General features: G+C 38.9%; 1 protein-coding gene and 1 long non-coding RNA gene across 5 annotated transcripts in view; one reads left to right on the top strand and one right to left on the bottom strand.

The window, feature by feature from the left end:
• LOC149268367 (uncharacterized) overlaps positions 1 to 6056 on the bottom strand; it is a 41160-nt gene extending 35104 nt beyond the window's left edge. Inside the window, exon 1 of the long non-coding RNA XR_016270420.1 lies at positions 5769 to 6056. This is a non-coding gene — a long non-coding RNA (uncharacterized LOC149268367). The remainder of the gene's footprint in view (positions 1 to 5768) is intronic.
• Positions 1 to 19181, top strand: part of LOC108616354 (uncharacterized) — a 67095-nt gene that overhangs the window by 20321 nt on the left and 27593 nt on the right. For all 4 annotated transcript variants that reach the window (XM_018011496.2, XM_018011494.2, XM_018011495.2 and 1 more), the window contains exon 3: positions 18678 to 18840. In XM_018011496.2, the coding sequence (XP_017866985.2) occupies positions 18678 to 18840 (163 nt within the window). The remainder of the gene's footprint in view (positions 1 to 18677; positions 18841 to 19181) is intronic.

Genomic DNA, 19181 nt, shown 5'->3' with positions numbered 1-19181 from the left:
TAATGGTTTTGTTGAAATGTATGTAACAGGGAGAAGGAGGCGTGGCAGACCCCACAAAGTATATATATTCTTGATCAGGGTGACGAGCTGAGTTGATTTGGCCCTGTCCGTCTGTCTGTCCGTCTGTCCGTCTGTCCGTCTGTCCGTCTGTCCGTCTGTCCGTCTGTCCGTATGTATGAACGCGTCGATTTCAGAAGATATAAGAGCTAGAGACTTCAAATTTTTTTTAAAATGTCCGTAATTACAGCGCGCATATCAAGTTTATCATTAAAATTCGATAACTCATCCCGATCTTTTTTTATCGATAAAAAACCTTATCGAAAACCAGTTATAAAATTATATCTTCTACACCTTTATTGCTAGAGTCTCCAAATTTTTAATGTATGCTTATATGCAATTTATACAATTTCGGTTTTTGTTAAAATTTACCCCCCACCCTTAAATTCACCCCCTCACCCTCACTTTTGTAAAAAGCGTATTTCAAATACTAGAGACTTGTGCTTTGGCAATTACATGCATATCCATGTTATAATCATAATCTGAAAGTTTCATGAAGATCGTACGTCCATAAAAAAAGTTATTAAACAATTAAGTTCTCATAGTAAGCGCACACTGCAGCCCATGCGTGTTTATGCGTGGGTGCTTGTGTGTGTATGTGTTTGTGTATGTGTGTGTGTATGTGTGTGTGTATGTGTTTGTGTATGTGTGTGTGTATGTGTATGTGTGTGTATGCGTTTGTGTATGTATGCGTGTGTGTGTGTGTGTCTGTATGCGTGTGTGTATATGTATGCCTGTGTGTGTGTGCGTGTTTCTTGTGTAAGCTGAAAGACGCGAAAAATTATTGAAATATCTATTGCTCCAAGGGTTCAGGGGATCTCGTAGTCGAGCAGTCTCGACTAGAGCTTTCTTACTTGTTTTTTTTTGCAAGTAAAAAAACTATTAGCAACTATTTTCGTGGGAAATTTTCATGAATTTCGTGTTGGCCTCTAATTAAAGCCATAGAAAGTTGAGGAGTTTGAAGAATAGACACGTAATTGCTTCGAGTGTGGGTGCCTCCTCCAGAGTATTCAATTGTTAGCCCACATATGAAAGACAGAAAGAGGAAGAGGGGAGAGATGAGAGTGCGCATGTGTAACTCTTTAAGTGGGGATTATTGGGATTAGAGAACAATTCTCCTGAAGGGAATTTATAATCAGACACTGAGCCCATTGAGAATGTCAGGTCAAGGTATAATTGTTTTTTTTTTTTCATTAAAGTGCAAGTAATGGGCAAAAGAAATCTAGTATATTTATTCTTGATCAAGAAGATGAACTGAGACGATGGACCTCTCTCCGTCTGTCTAACTCGTCAATCTCAGAACCTATTAGAGTAAGAGACTAGCTACTTGACTTCTTATAGATCTTAACTACTAAATGAAATATCGATACTCAAACGTTGTCCAATAGCACATATCATATATAGGGCATATATCACTAGCTTAACAATATACTTTTTACTAAATAAAATTTACATATTACTTAAAATTTAAATCCTTAACAAACTTCATTTCTCTCTATGCCTCCATCTCTCTTTCAATCTCTCCTCCTCCTTAGGCCTCTTTTCACTTTTCAAGTGGTCCACTTTAGAGTTTAGCTCCAGGTGTATTATACATCACACGCTCCAGTATCTGACTAAGTACCTGCATAATTTACACCCACTCTTTAAAAATATATATGTATATTTGAAAGCCCCTTGGTAGATGACAAAGGCGAATGTTTTTCATTTTTAATGTTTTTCTTTTTTTTTTTTTGGTCGAAGTTGTTTACAAGTCATGATGTGCTAATTATTACAGAAAAGTGCAGCCAAATGCCTTTTAGCACTTAACGTTGACGGCAGCTGGAGGGCCAGCAACAACAACAACGTAATACTTAGGCTCAGGTGCTAAAAACACCTGTGCAAATAGAAACCGAAAACTCTAAAGTTGTAGTCGAGGCCTAAGCTTCGACTCTTGTGGCACTTTTTGTAGGTGGCAGCATTTAAGCAACATAACGGAGACTCCAAGTATACATATATATGTATGTGTGCGTGTGTATGTATATATCCTCATGTATATATAATTTGTTCAAGCTTCAGATCTTGTGTGTGGGCTCACACACACAGACACACACACACTCTTACAATGTTCATAGAAATTAAACGCTTGGTCTCGCAATCAAGCGCGACTAAATTTAAGAAATAACATGTATAATCTATGCAATAGGGCATACACGACTGCAATATGCTCGCTCAAAATAGTTGCTTGAGAAATGTAACTTTTTCGGATACGCCAAGCTGCAAATATCTGAATTTTTCTACTCTTCTATGAAGGAGAAAGCTTACTAGAGCGAAACCAAATGATTCTAGCTCTATAAGTATATATATAAAATGTAATCTAGACACCCCAGACTACTGCCCAAACCAATATACTCTCTTATCTCTTCACCAACGAGCATCGAAAATAATTACACGAAAAGCCATAACACACAATTTTATTTAACATTAAACATTAAGCACAAGATTTTATGTGGGCAAGCATTAAACTTTACGCGTGCGGCCCACAATACGTGCGATAACCCCTGAAAAAGTTGATGAATTCTCACGCCTATAAACACAAACACACACACAAATCCAAGCTAGACAACAAAGCACACAAGAAGCTGAGCTCCAAGTCGCGTTGAGTCTAGCTGCATAATACATAACATATAATTAGCTGCATCTTGAGTTTCTTTAAGAAAAACTTGCATTTATTGCATGCCTAATTATGATTGATACGGGAACACAGGAAATATGTAATAGGGCGGAGCTCGAATATGTAATATGCTCGGCTCTGCCAGATGTTTAATGTACTCTGGTGAAAGTTTTAAGTAGTCTCTCATCATTAAGATTATATATGATGATGGTAATTGCAAGGTTTTTAAGAACTTTAAAAATGTTGTTTAAGACAAAATCAGCTGTGTAATGGAGGCGTTCTTAAAGGCGAGTGTTTACTGTACATTGGAGTGAAAGGTGGTGAAATTCGAAAATTGTATAATTTACTTTATTTATTTCAATAAGAAGGTGGAATGTTCTTAAACTGCACTCTCAAATTTTAATATCTTTTGTAATAGATATAAGTCTGATGTATAAATCTAGATCTCCTTATATGCGCAGCTACAATAGTCTCATTGTTTCATATACTAAATGAATATGGAAGATTTCAGTTCAGATCTATATAAAGATATGCATAGCTGGAAGCTTAGAAAAAGATACTGATCAAAATATGCATTCATGCACTCATGCATTTACATTTATTTATTCCCATATGTGGCATTCATACATAAATGTATTTACATTCTTTTTAAATAAATATGTAGCATATGCTTTAAATATTAGACCACATACATATATATCTCACATATGTGTGCAACCTTCCAAAATACCCTGTAGCAACGGATATGACAACCAACAACTGTTGGCTTTGGCGCCTTTGTTGATAATTGTTGTTGTTATACCCTGAACCCATTGAAAATGGGAAATCAGGGTATAATGGTTTTGTGAAAAGTATGTAACAGGCAGAAGGAATCATCGCAGACCCCATAAAGTATATATATTCTTGATCAGCACGACGAGCTGAGTCGATATAGCCCTGTCCGTCTGTCCGTCCGTCCGTCCGTCCGTCCGTCCGTCCGTCCGTCCGTCCGTCCGTCCGTCCGTCCGTCCGTATGAGCAAAAGGATCTCAGAAGATATAAGAGCTAGAGAGCTGAAATTTGGCATGCATACTCGTGTATACCATAGGCAGTACAAGTTTGCTTTATTTTTTCGATAACTCGTCCGATAACTTTTTTATCGAGAATAATCGAAAAATCGACATTGTTTTTTCAGCTTAATTTGAACATTTTTAGACCTGGAGACTTCAAATTTGCGTTGTATATAAAGTTAGTAGATACAAAGATTTTGTAATTTACAGATTTTGGATACCACGCCCCCTTCGCCCCAAATTTGTAAAAAACGCATTTCAAGTACTAGAGACTTGTGCTTTGGAATGGACACACATTTTAGCTACATGATTACGCTCTAAAAGTTTTATTAGGATCGTATGTCTACAAAAGAAATTATTCAACAAATAAATTCTCACACTGCAGTGCAGCCCAAGCGCAGCCGCTGCTAGCTGCGCAGTTTGCAGAGCGCGTGCTTATACGTGCATGTGTATGTATGTGTGCATAATAGAAGTCCAGAATGATTAGAATATCAGTTTGGAGGGTTCAGGGTATCTCCTAGTCGAGCAGTCTCGACTGGAGCCTTCTTACTTGTTGTAGTTGTTCTTGTGCTTGTTTTTTTTTTTTTTTTTTTTTTTTTTTTTTTTTGTTATTCGGTGCCCCCAAGCAGCGTTTTCCATTTTGTGCTCATTTCTGCTGGCTGCGCTCATTGTTCTGCCTGAGCTTGTTGTGCAGCCGAGTTATCAAATGTATCTTTGTATCTTTTGCTGTAACTGACTGACTGACAACTTGTGAGGCTGCGCATGTGCCACTTAGACAAGCTTATTGGGGCTTATGGGTTAAAGGAAATGTGATGCAACAAAGCGTGAGGCGTAAGGCGTGAGGCGACAGTGGCAGCGGCAGCAACTAACGCAGTTACAAGCTGTTCGTGTGTAATAGGCAGATTGTAGCTGCTGTAACTATGAAATGTATCTGTATCTGTAGCTGTGGCATGTCGCTGTATCTTCAGCCTTGCGCTAATTTCAAACTAAGATTACAACGGAACAGAAAGCCTAGAAAACTATTGCAATTACCGGATATGCGCAGCTCTTGATAAATAGCTCAAACACACAGAATATACATATACACAAACATACACACATGTACGTATATGTATGTTTATGTGTCTATTTTGTGTTTTATGATAGGGCGTAAAGTTTTTCGGCTGCTTTTGCCTAATTGCGAGTCAACATTCGATAGGCTTTAGTGCGAGGGTAGCATTGACACAATTTCACAGTCTCTTCACAGTTCATAGTTCATTTGCCTTTCGTTGGGCATTGCATAAAACACATCTTTTGTTCGCCTTGATCAATAGATAGTTAGATAGAGCACACTCCATCGTAAAGTAATTGCAAGAGCGGAAGAGTGACAGGGACGGAGGATACAATGAGCACATTTTATGCCCAGCAGCAGTGCCTCTCCTCTCCTCTCCAGCTTAGCAAACTTCACAACCTCTGCCCATTCTCTTCGTTTAGCTGTCATAAATGCGCCATTAGAGCTAACAACTTCACTTAGACAAGACACCCACCCACAACAAAGTATGCCTCTCCCCCTCTCTCCTCTTACACTCAAGCACTCTGTCACACACACAAAAGATATGCCATTTTATGCATTTCAAGTGCGTCGCCGTCTGTGCACTATCTCACATCTCTAATAACTCTGTGTGTATGTGTGTGTGCCTGTCTGTTTGTATATGTGCTTGCTGCACTCCGCACATCATCTGTCCGTCTGTCTCCCTCTCTCGCCCCTCGTCGAATATGTCTGTCAGAGCGAGTGAAGTGTCAATTCCATCATAAGCCAAAGTGGCGCACATATCGCATAACATTTTCACAAAAGGGGCGACAGGCCAAATCAAAGGAAAAAAAGCAAAATTATTGAACAATATCTCAACTAAACGACAAATACAAATGAAATGTGGGAAAAGCAACAGCAACGTCGAGTTTTATATACACTTTCAATCTATAAACACAATATGTGTCTGTTTGCATAAATAAGAGAATATTTTTGCTACTCACCCACACACACACATATAGAGATATTTATTTATGTGTGTATGCATGCATGCATGGAAATATTGCCAACAAGAATTTGCACTTAGTAAATGGTTATGGCATATTAAATAATAGCAGCAAATCAATATAAACAACACAACACACACTTCACTTTAACATTTTGCACTGCTATTTGGCTTTTAATTTGAATTCTCACACTTAAACAAAAAATGCACAAAAAATTCGCGAAGAACGTGCATGCCGAACTTCGCCGCGAGCAACAGCTGATTTATAAGACATTACCATAAATGCAGTGTTGCAAAATTTTAGCAAGCTATTACGATTAAAGCATGTTACATATCGATAACTGAAATTATAAGAGTAACTTTGCAGTCAGTGCTGTCATTTGACGATCATATAGCCAAAATTAGCTATCCTTGCTTATTGTTATGCTTATTGGCCTTAAAATTTACTGTGAGAGAAAGAATTTAAGTTTTTAATAAGGAAATTTTAAGAATTCAAAGATTAAATTATAAATATTCAAAATAAATATATTATGTTTAGTGAAAATCACATTGTACACATGTACTATTTAATGCCGTTTCTTTCCAATGTTTTTTGCCAAGTCACTTGGTACAGTTGGTGTACCTCACTTTACAGTATATACTCGAAATAATGGGCACAATGAAAGCATCAAGCATAGACGTCTGTCTCCTCTGCATTTTGACAGCAAACACGCTGCACACGAAGCAGCCGCAATCCCTCATTCGAAAAGATGCAGATACCAGCGGACACCGATACAGATTTCAATTTGGGTGTGACAATTGCAGCCGCAGTCGAAGTCGCAGCCGCCAGCCGCCAGACGCCATAATGATGAATACCTTTTTAATGAGCAGCTGACGTATGAATATGTATAGATCGCACAGACCCCGGAGACGATTTATTATCGCCTCGACTTGACGCGAAGCAACGCGGCTTGACTGGCTTTGCCTTGCCTCAGCTCTAACGGAGCGGAGCGCGCAGCCTGCGGAGTTGAAACAGCTAAATTACACGGGCTTTTTCTCTTTGATACCCTGTAGTCAATGAAAATGGTGGGTTTACTAGCCAAAAGGCTAAATATAGCTAAATTGGCATAGCTTTTTAACATGCTTGAAGAAGGCTCTTCCTGGCTCTCTGAATTGACCTGCAGATACCCTGTAATCTTACGAATTGAGGCATAGGGTTTTCTCTTGCCAGAAAAAAAGGCCAACTAAAGCATGCCAGCTGGCTTCAAATCATAAATTTTTTGCATTTCCTTAATTAAGTATAAGTGATCATCGATTAATATCGATTAAAGTCGATATTCATTCTTCTTCCTTTTGAGTATCTGCCTTTGGCTCACTTATTTCAGGGTATTCCAATGTCGTCTATATTCCCTTCGTTTACACTTGTTTCTTTATGCGCCTCAGCCGCAAGCTTCAATCATAAATTGTTACCTTTGACGCATGGAATGACCCTAACCTACCCAAATAGTTGACCAGAGTATTTCTCTTTATTGCGCTCTGACATGCAAAGTGAGTTGTTCTTCTTCTATTACAAATATATACATACTTCTGCTATATATGTATGTATGTATGTTTCCAAGTGTACTAAAAGCTAGTAGAAAAATTTGAAGCCAAAAAAATAGTGGATATCAAATCAAGAGGGGAAAGCACCAAATTTTATTTGAGTTTGCTTTTCATTTATTTACGCTGCAATTAGCGAGCGTTTACTGTAGTGCCTAAGTTTTTTAGCCTTTTCCGTCCTTTTCTCAAGCTGAATTAAAACTTTAATATTTTATTTTTATTTATATTTCATTACAATTAAACTTCAAGTTTTTTATTAGCGAGTGTTTACTGTTTTAGCTTCTTCTCTTTAATCTATTTTCTCGCTCTTTGTCAAGCTATAAAAACTCTATATTTTCTCTTCTTTTTTCATTTTTTCCAATTACTGTATTCAGTTTATTTTTAGCTCTTTCTCTTAGCCTTTTTTAGCTTTTTTGCACTTGTTTTTCTAATTAAAAGTTTTCGCCCTTAACGCGCGCTACAAACGCAAACTTGTTTCCGCTCGACGCTTGATTGTTGGCCAAAAACACACGCCCATTTGCCACACCCACACGAAATATTTGTAAGGGCGTAGACGCAGCTTTATAGCTGTACAGGGTATTATTGTTGGCTGAAGCGAGAGCCGAGCAGAAGGCGGCAAATGTTTGTTGATAACACACAAATGTGAATGTGCGTATGTGTGTGTGTGTGTATCAGGTGGACATAACATATACATGTACATACTCTATATATATGTATATCGTTTTATGTTATATGTATGTCGTGCACAATAGCGCGAGTGCGTTATCTATTTCGGCTACGGAAATGGGCTATTGAGCCGGCTGTTTATGGCCCATTAGGGCGCCGTGGCCCAAATAATTAGCATGCCATTGTTGTCCTTGAGGGTCCCCAGACAAGCGATAACCGATAACCGATAGCTGCCAGCCGATAGCAGTTAAAGTGATGGAGTGCCAAGTGCTAGCTACAATTTCCGGCTGGCCAATTGCCAGAGCTACGCATATTTGCTGAATGCAAATAACTTTCTAAGCTGGCTGCACCTTGACGGCTTCCTTTTGCAAGTATGCCTATGCTTGTGACATATATATCAATGTGCTACAGTGAAAACACTGTACAAGTGATAAATCCTTTTGACAGGACCGACTTTATTATAGCTAAACTGCTAGCTTAGCAGGAAAACTGCTCAGTAGGAAAATTCTTTTATATAGAGTATCGTTTATTAGTGATTGGGTATTGCTTGACAGACTTTACTGTACCTATGCTAATACTCTATAAGATATATGGAGCCATCTTCCAGCTAGCTGTTGCTATGCGTACTCTAAAACATTTATTTTTTGTATATACTAAAACTAAAGTTGTTCACTTCAGTCAGTTTTCACTGTACCAGTGCATATGGCCTACTAGATGCATCTACTGTACCTTCACATGATCTTTCAACAAGGTAATTATGGAATATGGCCATATTAATGTGGCATTTGCATTGGTTCACTCCAGCCAGCTTTCACTGTACGCACACCAGGGCCAGAACCAGGGCTTGGCTGGCCGTCAGCTGGCAATCAAACCGTTGTGTGAAGTGTTTGCCCAGGTAAACAGAAGGTGTCCACTTGACTTCCGTTTTGCTGATTGCTTCGTATTCGTTCGCTTCCCGGAATCGCAGTTCGTAACTCGTAACTCGAGAAGAGAGACGGGAGACGGGAGAGAGACGGAGACGGAGAGAGACTCCAAACAAACGTGACATGTGCTGACGTCCGCATCGATGTTTGCCATAGTTTCTGCGTTGCGGTTTAATTCATACGATTTGCATAGGCATTTGGCATTTGTGTTTCTAGCTATTTGCATTTGCCGGCTGAGTCGGCGGCGGGCCCTCTCTTTGTTGTCGTTCATCGCACCAACAATACCACCACCACCACCACCAACAACAACAACAACAGCAGCAGCAGCAGCAACATTTGTATTTGCATATCAAATATTTGCAAATGCCAGCACATAAAACACTCGAACGCTCCATTTGAGTGCCGATTGGATGGGCCAATAAAGCTCTAATCAAGTTTATCGATATGCGATAAACGCAACGATAACACTTCGATTTCAGTTTGTGCTAAAATGAGATTTAAGCTGACATCAAAAGTTAGTGGCTTCAATTCCAAGCTTTAGCTTGCTTCACGTTCAAATTGGCTAGAATTAGCTAAATGGCTAGATAAAAGCACATCCATATATTAGCTGTATATATTTAATGGCTATTTATTATTATAAGCGTTTATCTTTAGCTTTTTCTCTAATCTAAGAACTTAGCTATTCTCCAAATTAAAATAGACTTAAAACTGCTAAAATTATAAAGGATTTATAAAAGATTTTGCTGGCATTGTTGCTAAAATATTATTTCTAATAAGCGTATACTCAATAAATGCTAAATTTAGCTATAAAATAGCTATATTTAGGGCAGCGCAGTCTACTTTGAGATAGTAAATCACAAGCGAATTTCCACCTGATTTTAATACTTTCTTTATTATAATTTCCCCACAAAACTTTTATAGATTAACAGAAGTAAAAATAGCTAATAAAAGCTTAATTTAGTAATCAACTTTAAGTTGTAAAATTCAATAATTATGTAAATTTTGATTATGATTCATAATTATATATAACAATATCTTGATTATAAATCCACAAAAATAGCCATAAAAAGGCTAAATCGTCAGCAGCTCAGCCAAGTTCAAATGCTTTTTTCGGCGGTTTCTTCAACTTCCCTTTACAGCCAAATGACATTTGTTGCGTTGCGGTTACAGAGATCTCATTACGATCAGTGGCTGTCGCCGACTCAATTATGCGACTGTCTGTGTGAGGGTACTATATAGTAGATGGTTTCCTGTTCGAGTACAATTATCAGATGGTTATCGGATCAGTTTTACCCGTATATGCAGAGTGTGCCCATAATAAATCTTGGCTTTTGATTTTTTTTTTTTTTTTGGCTTTTTGTTTTTTGTCTTCTCGTGGTTAACGCTTGTCAAATTATGCAAATTTCAAGTGTGGGCTACAAAATCAGTTATGAATGAGTGAGAGAGCGAGAGAGGGAGAGCGGGATAGGGAGGAAGAGTGTGCGATAGAGATGCCCCGAAAAAAATGAAGCAGATTTGGGTCATTGATACAAACTTCGATGGCGCATTCAGTCAACACGTTGTCAACAGCAAAGGGCGTGCTGAAACGCACCTAACCGAGACTTAAGCGACACCAGAGATACGAGAGACGAGAGACACTGGCGACTCGAGCGAATTTCACGCAGCAACAACTACTCAAGTTTCTCATTACATTAATCACACCCACAGGGCTCTATGAGCTTAAATTCCTTTATATGTAACCTTTATAGAAGAGTAAATTCCCTTGCATAGTGACGTATATATGCTCGTTCACCTAGTGAAAAGAGTATATTGGATTTATTTTTGGATTATTATTATTTTTTTTTTTTTTTAATATATTGAATTTTTTTTATGAGTATATTAGATTTATCCGTTAGTCTATAGTAAAGTAAAGAATATATATTCTCGATACACCATATATAGTATACCTATATAGTATATAGTTAAATATTTTTTGTATGAAATATCCGTTCATCAGTTATTCATAGTCAAGTGAAGAATATATATTGTAGATATACTACTCCTGATATATTCTATAATAAATTTAAATATTTTTAATATAATTATAGTATAGTGATTTATGATCTTTGACTCTCTAGATGACACAGATGACACTAGATGACTCCAGGCTCTATTTATATTCTAGATTTTCCATATGCCTTATACAGAGTAAACATGTTGCTAATATATTTATATTTTTTTATACATATGTATATGTATGTATATTTTCGATACAGTATATATTTTCGGTATTTTGGATATACTATCTTTTTTCTAGATATAGCGAATTTCTCTATTCTATCCTCTAAAGTACACTCGATGCACGCTCTATTTATAGGCACCTAGACTATATATACTGTATTCTTGATATATGCCTAGTCTAACACTCCAAAAACAGTTCGCTGGAAGTGTTTAACAATGCGAATGAGATGCTTGGCTGGCGCTGCAATGGCCAAGTTAGCAGCGGGCCTTGACGCTGCCTTCATCTCTGTCTCTGTCTCCGCCTCTTCTTCTTCTTCTTCATAATCTAAGCAAACTGCAGCTGCATCCTTTTGGCTTGTTTAACTTGGCCTCAACACTCTTCTTCTTCTTCTTCATCTTCTTCTTCCTCCTCACTTTTTGCACACGCTGCAAGCTGTAAGCGGAGACCCCATTCGAATTGTAAACAGAGTTTTGGACACGCCTATTTGGGTTATGCTGCTGCATGGATGAGTACCCGCCCATATATATATATGTATATATGTACATCTGTTCGTTGTCGGATTTTGTTTCAAGTCTGCAAAATGGGTTACTGAACGGCCCTTTGGATTGCTCAGCGAAGCGTGTGGCGCGGATTTATAACGGAAGCTTAGCCCGTTGCCCGTTAGCCGATTCGAATCATGAATAAATTAACAATCGTTGACTACAAATTTGCATGCACACAGAGCGAGATAAAGAGAGAGAGGGAAAGGCCTACTATATCTAAATGCACAGATATGTGCATATATACAGGCATATATACATATATACTATATATATTATCTGCCCAAATATTCAGGCAGCTTTGCATGCTCAACATGTTCACAATGGGCGAATGGGGATTCGAGCCGTAAACTGACCCAAAAATTAATTTTAATATTAAATCAAAAATGCATTTTTATAAGAGATAAAAGATAACGTAACCAAAAAATCTGAGCCACGCTGCATTAATTCAATGGAACTCTTCTTTTGTTTTACTAATAAAGAAATTTCATTGTTAACTTAAATTACGTAGTCAACTTTTCATTAATTATATGGGATGCGGTACTTGAACGCTGATCTTTTCCCATGTCAATCCAGCTGCGTTTCTATATCGTTTCACAGTAATCATTTTTCGAGCCTTAATCATAATCATTAATTTAATAATATATAATTACATATCAGTTTCAAAATATAGGATATGGTGGGTTCCTTACTTAAAAAGAAGCTAAGAAGTAAAAATTTTAGCTTACGAACTATGGCCAGACCCACTTAGAGTATGTTCCTGAACTCTTCAAATAGGGTTCAGAGTCAGATTTAGTATCTAGAACCCCGTTTTACTTAATTTTTTATGGTAATTGGGGTTCAAGTTTTACACTGAACCGCCATAAACTTTTCCAGTAATATTTATTTTAATTTTATTATTTTACTTCAAGTTTTCCAGCTACTTACCATAGGTCAACCATAAAGCAATATCTATCGTAGCTAATCGATTTTATGCAAATTTATCGATAACTATGCAAACAGTAGCGCAATGCCTTAACCTTTTTTTCTTGCAACACCTCCAAGTCAAGCGAGCCTTAAATCACAGTGTGTCCAAAAGTCTTTGTCTATGTCTCTGTCCAGCATCCACATCTAGATGTGCTACAGCAACTGCATCAGCATTTTGCGTGTGGTCAGTTCAGTGCGAGGCCCACGCGCCACGCCCCACGCCACCTCCTGTCAACTCTCTGTGGCACCCACAAGAGCCACAAGAGCAAACAGACCAACAGGCCAAAGCAGCCCAGGCTGACAGTTCGGACAGCTCGAAAGAGTTTTCGAATAGTTGGGCGTATGCAGCTTCGATTCGCGATGGAGGCGGCTAGCTGATGCTGGTGGGCGTGGCATGGCGTGGGCAGCTCTTGAATAGCAGTCGAAAAATTATTGCAGAATTGTAAATTATTTGCACTGTCGACCTCATTGTCAGCGCTTTAAAAGAGTTAAAGACACAACACACACACACACACACACGTACAACACACACACATATGCACACTCTAAATTACACACACTCTCTTCAATATGCAACTATTCATGACATTAAATTCAAACGCGTTTTATGCAAATTTCATTTCGTTGCATTCGGTTTGGGTGTAAATGCTTCCCAAATAGCCCCATAATTATTTTCGAGTGTACTTAACCGAAAACCTGTCCAAATTGCTTTTAAATGTTACTTTTAATTAGTTGGCAGTAAAAATATATATGTGTATATGTACTGGTCTCTATACGTATGCTAATAGTCGATGTAGCTATAAATCAAGCTTTTCTATTGTAAATGCAAAAACTTGATTTGCATAAAAAGTTCGAATTACATAGCCAAATGATCAGACTCCAATTACGTATTACATTGTTAGTTATTTAATACCCTGTAATTGTTGAGGAACACAAATAAATGTGCAGTAGTGATGAGAGTGCTTACTCTTTGCAGAACTGATATTTCAGCTAGGCAACGAACCTACGAGGTGTTGGTAGAGCAGCTATCCAAAATTCAAAATGTTCAAAATATGTCACTTATATCAGAAAACTACATAGTAACTGTGAAATCTCTACCTCTTGTGGTATTCGAGGAATTACAATTATATGAAATGTTATATCATTATAATAACGAAAGAATTCTGTGTATAATTCCACAGGAGTCAAGCCAAAACTCTTAAGATCCGCTTATCTCACTCAGTACTCCACTCATTGCCCATTCGTATTTTATTTATCCATCCATTTCCTTGGCACATTTAGTTAATCTTAAGCTTCAATTCCATCAAGGTCCATCACTCGCTCATAAGCAGTTAAAAGCTGCTTAGTATTTATTATATTCCACTCTAGCTATAATTATATATATAAAATGTTGCTTATCTCTGTAGCTCCCCCAATTACAGCTGGAGCTCCACACACACACACTCATCCACACCCACGCAGGCTGTAATTACTTTCCATAAATTGCCTTTAAGGGTCTTTCGGGTCAGTCACAGGCCGAATTCGGCTGCGGCATCGGTCAGCTTCAAGTAGTAAGCGCCTTATGGGGCTTATTTGTAGCTTGCATTAAAAAAAAGCTAAAGAAATTGCCATTAAATGCAAGGCAAAAGTGTTTCCAGCTACTTTGAATGCCGGCTCACATGAAAGGCGCGAGTATATTGGCTTTGCAGATATTTCGAATGTTTTCGGCTTTCTTTAGGAGTATGCAATTTATGGTAGGGTAAAAATTAAAAAGCTAGAGTCACACTGAAAGAGTCTCTCAGAAATCATAAATGCGAAGCCTCTTAAAAATCGTACAATCTATACCTGAGTTATATATTATATGGTATTTCCAATCAATATATGGTATCTCTATCATATCCCGAACGAGTATTACGTAGTCGTCTACTCTCTCTCTCACTCTCACTGCCCCCTCTTTGTTCACTCTGTGCAATATTTATTTTTATGCCAACTGCAACTGGCCATTGATAAGCGCCGGACAGCAGCAGCAGCAGCAGCAGCAGCAGCAGTAGAGGCAGGAGGTGGAGCAGCAGGAGGAGCAGCAGCGACAGCAGCAAACAGAAGCAAATGACGGGAGGGGTCGGTTCTTTGAAAGGGGGCGTGGCAACTGCGACAGCGGAAATTTATGGTCGTCACATAAAACGCATAATCAGTAAACGAATGTGCCGCACAGTCGAGCCGGATTAACCGAATGACCGGACGGAAAGACAAGCAGACGAATGGACGAATGGACGAGTGGATGGATGGATGGACTGAATGCCGCTCCAGCTCCTGCTGTTTCCTCAGCTTTAAATGATTGCGCGCTTGACGAATGTGCAACACTCAATGAACATCATGACTATATATAAATATATTAATTTATCTGTCTGCCACTATTTAAGGCATATAAATTAGTTAGAAAAGGACAGCCAGCTATAGGAAAGGAAGGAAAATAATTATAACAACTATAGGTGACTCTTTAGGTCAAGCAATTTATTTAACTACCTCTAGAATACACTTACGAACTCGTAAATATTTAGGAACAGTTCCCATAACTAAAAATAAAGAAGATCAAGCTAATTGATTGATTGATATATCGAAAATATATAAAAACTTAGAGAACTTAAATATTCAATTGATGTAAGAATTGGAGATGGAAAATATAAATATCGTAATAAACTATTAGCATTCTATATAGCAACTGCTCCGACTAACTAGTAGATATATACATATACATATATGCTAAATCTTTTTTATGACTTATGCGCCAACGGAAGCAAAAGTTGATGGAAATGCAAATACCCTGGCGCAGGCATTGCGACTGCACCTTAAAAGGCAGAAGCGAATTCGAAATGGAAATGAAAACGAGAATGGGACGGGGATTGGGATTGGGTATGGGAATGGGAACGAGTATGGGCAATGAGTCACGGGCGCTAAATTAGATTCCTGAAGTGCAACGTCTGCACTTTGCACCTATTGCACAGACAATTGAGTAAGCGGTAGAGGCGGCGGTAGAGCCATGGGTGGGGTAGCTGCATGTTGCATGCCACAAAGCTGATTGTTAATTAAGTCAATGCAATGCCATTAGCTGACCTTTTGACTGCGCCAATGGCATTGATGTGCCAGCTAATTAAGTTTGCAACGGCCCAAGCACAGATCGAAGCAGGCGAAGAAGCTGACAGCATGAGTCACTTATATATATACACATATATGTGTAGATATATGTATGTACGACCATATGCGAAGCCAAAGTCCAGCTAGTTTGATAACAGTTAAATTGATTTTGATTGCTTTATTTGATGATCATAAATCAAAGGCGCATAGAACTGCGAAGCGGCACGTGGGCCGCATTTGAAAAGCAAAGTGAAAAACTTGCCACAGATGGTTGCATGATATGGAGGCAGCGAAAGACACACAAGCAACGCACTTGGACGCTGCCCACTTGGCTGCTGCTTCAGCTGTCCGACTCGCCGCAGACAGCCGGACACGATACGAAACGAAAACATTTTGTGCGATTTGCTTGTAAGTTTTAGAATACCCTGTACAAATTAGAAACGACTCAGTGGAGGCGTATAGGTTTTAATTATTAAATGTGAAGTGTAGAAAATAGCATGAAGCTGTTTTTTTTTTCTATATTTGTATTTATCGATTAAGTTCACATTATCGATAAGTTATCAACATACTAGTACAGCTTATCTGCTGTAAAAAAATTTAATGGATTAGACCATTCTCAATTAGAACAAATCAAATATACTTTGTATATTTTTAAAAATTATTATTTTTATTTTTTTTTTAATTTTTTTTTTTTTATAGCTAAAGTTCGATAAAAACAATATATCAGCTTGAAGAGATTTCAAATATACATAATTGTATAAATTGTCTTGCGCTATGACATGTTTTATTTATCTATACGCTATAAAATGTCTAGGCCTTCAGAGAGCAAGCCAATTTCTACTCCCTTTAAAATATATAGCTTTAATAGCTTCATCATCTCCTAACCTCTAGCGTATATCCCTTAGAAATTCTGCTTTCTCATCATTGTCTCATTTTTAAAATATTCAAAATTTCTACAGGGTATCTGACACGTCGCTCATTCCCATTCCTTTGCACATTTTGAGGCATTCATTTATTAGACGCTCGTTTGCAGCAAAAGAGTTGAGCGTTAGACTTGACCAAAAACCAAGAGAAAAACGAAAGAAAACTGGATTGCTCGCATGTGGTTGAATGGACGCAGTCAAGTCAAAAGCATTTGGCCACAGTCGAAGCTGGAGTCGGAGCTGGAGCTGGAGCAGGAGTTGGAGTTGAAGCTCTAGTTGCCGTTGCCGTTGCCGTTGCCGTTGTTGCCCACTCGAATGCCTCCAAGTGCCAATTTTATCAAATTATTTGCACTTAACTCGCAAATTCAATTTGAAATAACGAGCAAATTGTTGTTGCCTGTTGTTGTTGTTGTTGTTGTTGTTATTGCTGTGGCAGTTGTTGTTAGCAATTGGCTTTGGGGGCCGACACAGTTCACAGACATGTGGCTATGGGGACATGCTAAATAGAAACTTAGGATATCTGTGGCACGCATATTCCTTGCTTTTCCACAGGTGCAACAATAATCGATATCTTTGTCAGCTGCAAATATTGGGTCAACACGTCAATTGTGCCACACAGGGTGGCAACGCCTGACAGCCAAACAATTCGCAAGGGGGCGGGGGGAGATTGACATGGTCAGAAGGCACAGTGCTGCCAGGTGCACAATTTGCAAAAAGTGTGGCCAAGTGGAGACTGTGGACAGTGTGTAGCGTAAAGTGGAGAGTTATGGGTAGAGAGTGTTGAGTGCTGAGTGGAGAAAAGGCTAGAAAGACTATGGAGAATGGAGATTTTGAAGTGAAAACTGGAGAGTTAAAGTTTAGAATGTAGGATGGATAGGCGAATGGAGAATACGTATTGAGAAATAGGGAAGTGGCGGTAATGGAAAGTGGAGAGAGGATAGTGAATAGTGGAGAGAGGAGAGTTGAATATAAAGAGCTGATCATGAACAGCTGGGATTAGAGTGTAGAGCACATTTGAAAGTTGGGAGTGGAAGGAAAGTAGAAAGTGGAGAGAGAAAAGCAGAGCGTTGAGTGGAGAGAGTAGTAAAGAGTGTAGAATGTAAAATGGAGAGTGGAAAGTGCAGTGTGAGCAGTGAAAAGCGAAGAACGGAGCGTGGAGACTAGAGCATGTAGAGTAGAGAATGGAAAGCGACGATTGGAGAGCGGAGAATGGAGACTGCAGAATGATTAGTAGGAAATAGAATGTGTAGAGTGCAAAATGTAGAATGTAGAGTGGAAAGCGAGCTAAGTAGATGCAGCTGAACTTTTCATATATTTTTTGAGGAGAGAGTTTTTCATAAGAATAGCAGAAAAAGCTGTATTATTATCCAATTCATGGCTATAAATATTACCATGAAGCTTATTTATATATAAATTTCCTCAATACTTTTAGGTTTCTCGAGTAGCTCTTGAGGCTAACAACTTGAAATTTGTTTGCTTGATTGTTGTTGGATTTCGTCACATGTTCCCCTGGCTTCGTATCAGTGTGCAGTCTCGTGCGATTGCATTATTGGCTTCATGTACTTAGCTGTGCCTATTGAGGCACTTGAAGATATGTTTTCTGTTGCAACACAATGCTCCAGATTAGCAGCTAGAGAGCTCCAAGTGTGTGTGTGTGTTTGTGTGTGTGTTTGTCGGCCAGCTGGCTGGGCGAATTGTAACAATAATTTTGACACTTCTTTGGGGGTGCCGGAGCCGGTGCCGGATTATAAGCATTGGGCAAGATTTTTGAGCTATGCAACCAGACGATGCGATACGATCGGCAGCCCACGCGACGAAGCTCGAAGCTGGAAGCTGGTTGAGCAAGTTTTTGGCTGCAGACACAGCGGCTGCAATTGAAGGCTGTCAGCTGGCATTAATCAAGCTCTCTCTCTCTCTCTCTCTCTCTCTCTCTATCTGTCTCTCTGATTACTTATATATGTTTCCAATTGATTGTTGCAGGCAAAACGAGAAGGACTGCGACGAGGATGACAAGGACGATGTGCACGATATAATGCCGCCAGCGAACTATATACAAATATCGCAGGGCAAAATCCAATTGGTGCATCAGGCGCGCTCCCTGGAGCACGAGCCGGCGCTCAGCCTGGAGCGTGCCAGCGATAAGGTGAGTTAGTGTCTGCAGTAGTTAAAGTATACCCCATGTAAATCGAAAAGTAATCTACCACTGGTGCTGGCTCGTAACTCGTAAATCGTAACTCGTAACTCAGCTTAGCCTGGTAGCAGCGCCCAAATGCAATTACAGACCCATTATACAACATTCAACTATACATTATTGTCATTTGTATAACCCTCACCCATCTATCCATACGCCAATTGGGCTAGCCTGGGAAAGGCGCCGTCGTGCTTTTCCTTGGCGTGCGGAAAAACCTGTCATGCAACACCCTTTGAACCTGAACTGAGATTAGCTGAAGTGCAGCCACTTGAAGCTACAAACTGACGCGAGTC

The sequence above is a fragment of the Drosophila arizonae genome, chromosome 5, assembly GCF_054131065.1.
Source record: "Drosophila arizonae isolate 15081-1271.41 chromosome 5, UAZ_ARI_1.0, whole genome shotgun sequence".
In the NCBI taxonomy this organism is placed as follows: Eukaryota; Metazoa; Arthropoda; class Insecta; order Diptera; family Drosophilidae; genus Drosophila; species Drosophila arizonae.
Note: the sequence above shows the minus strand (reverse complement) of the source record. Positions and strands in the feature narration are given on the sequence as shown.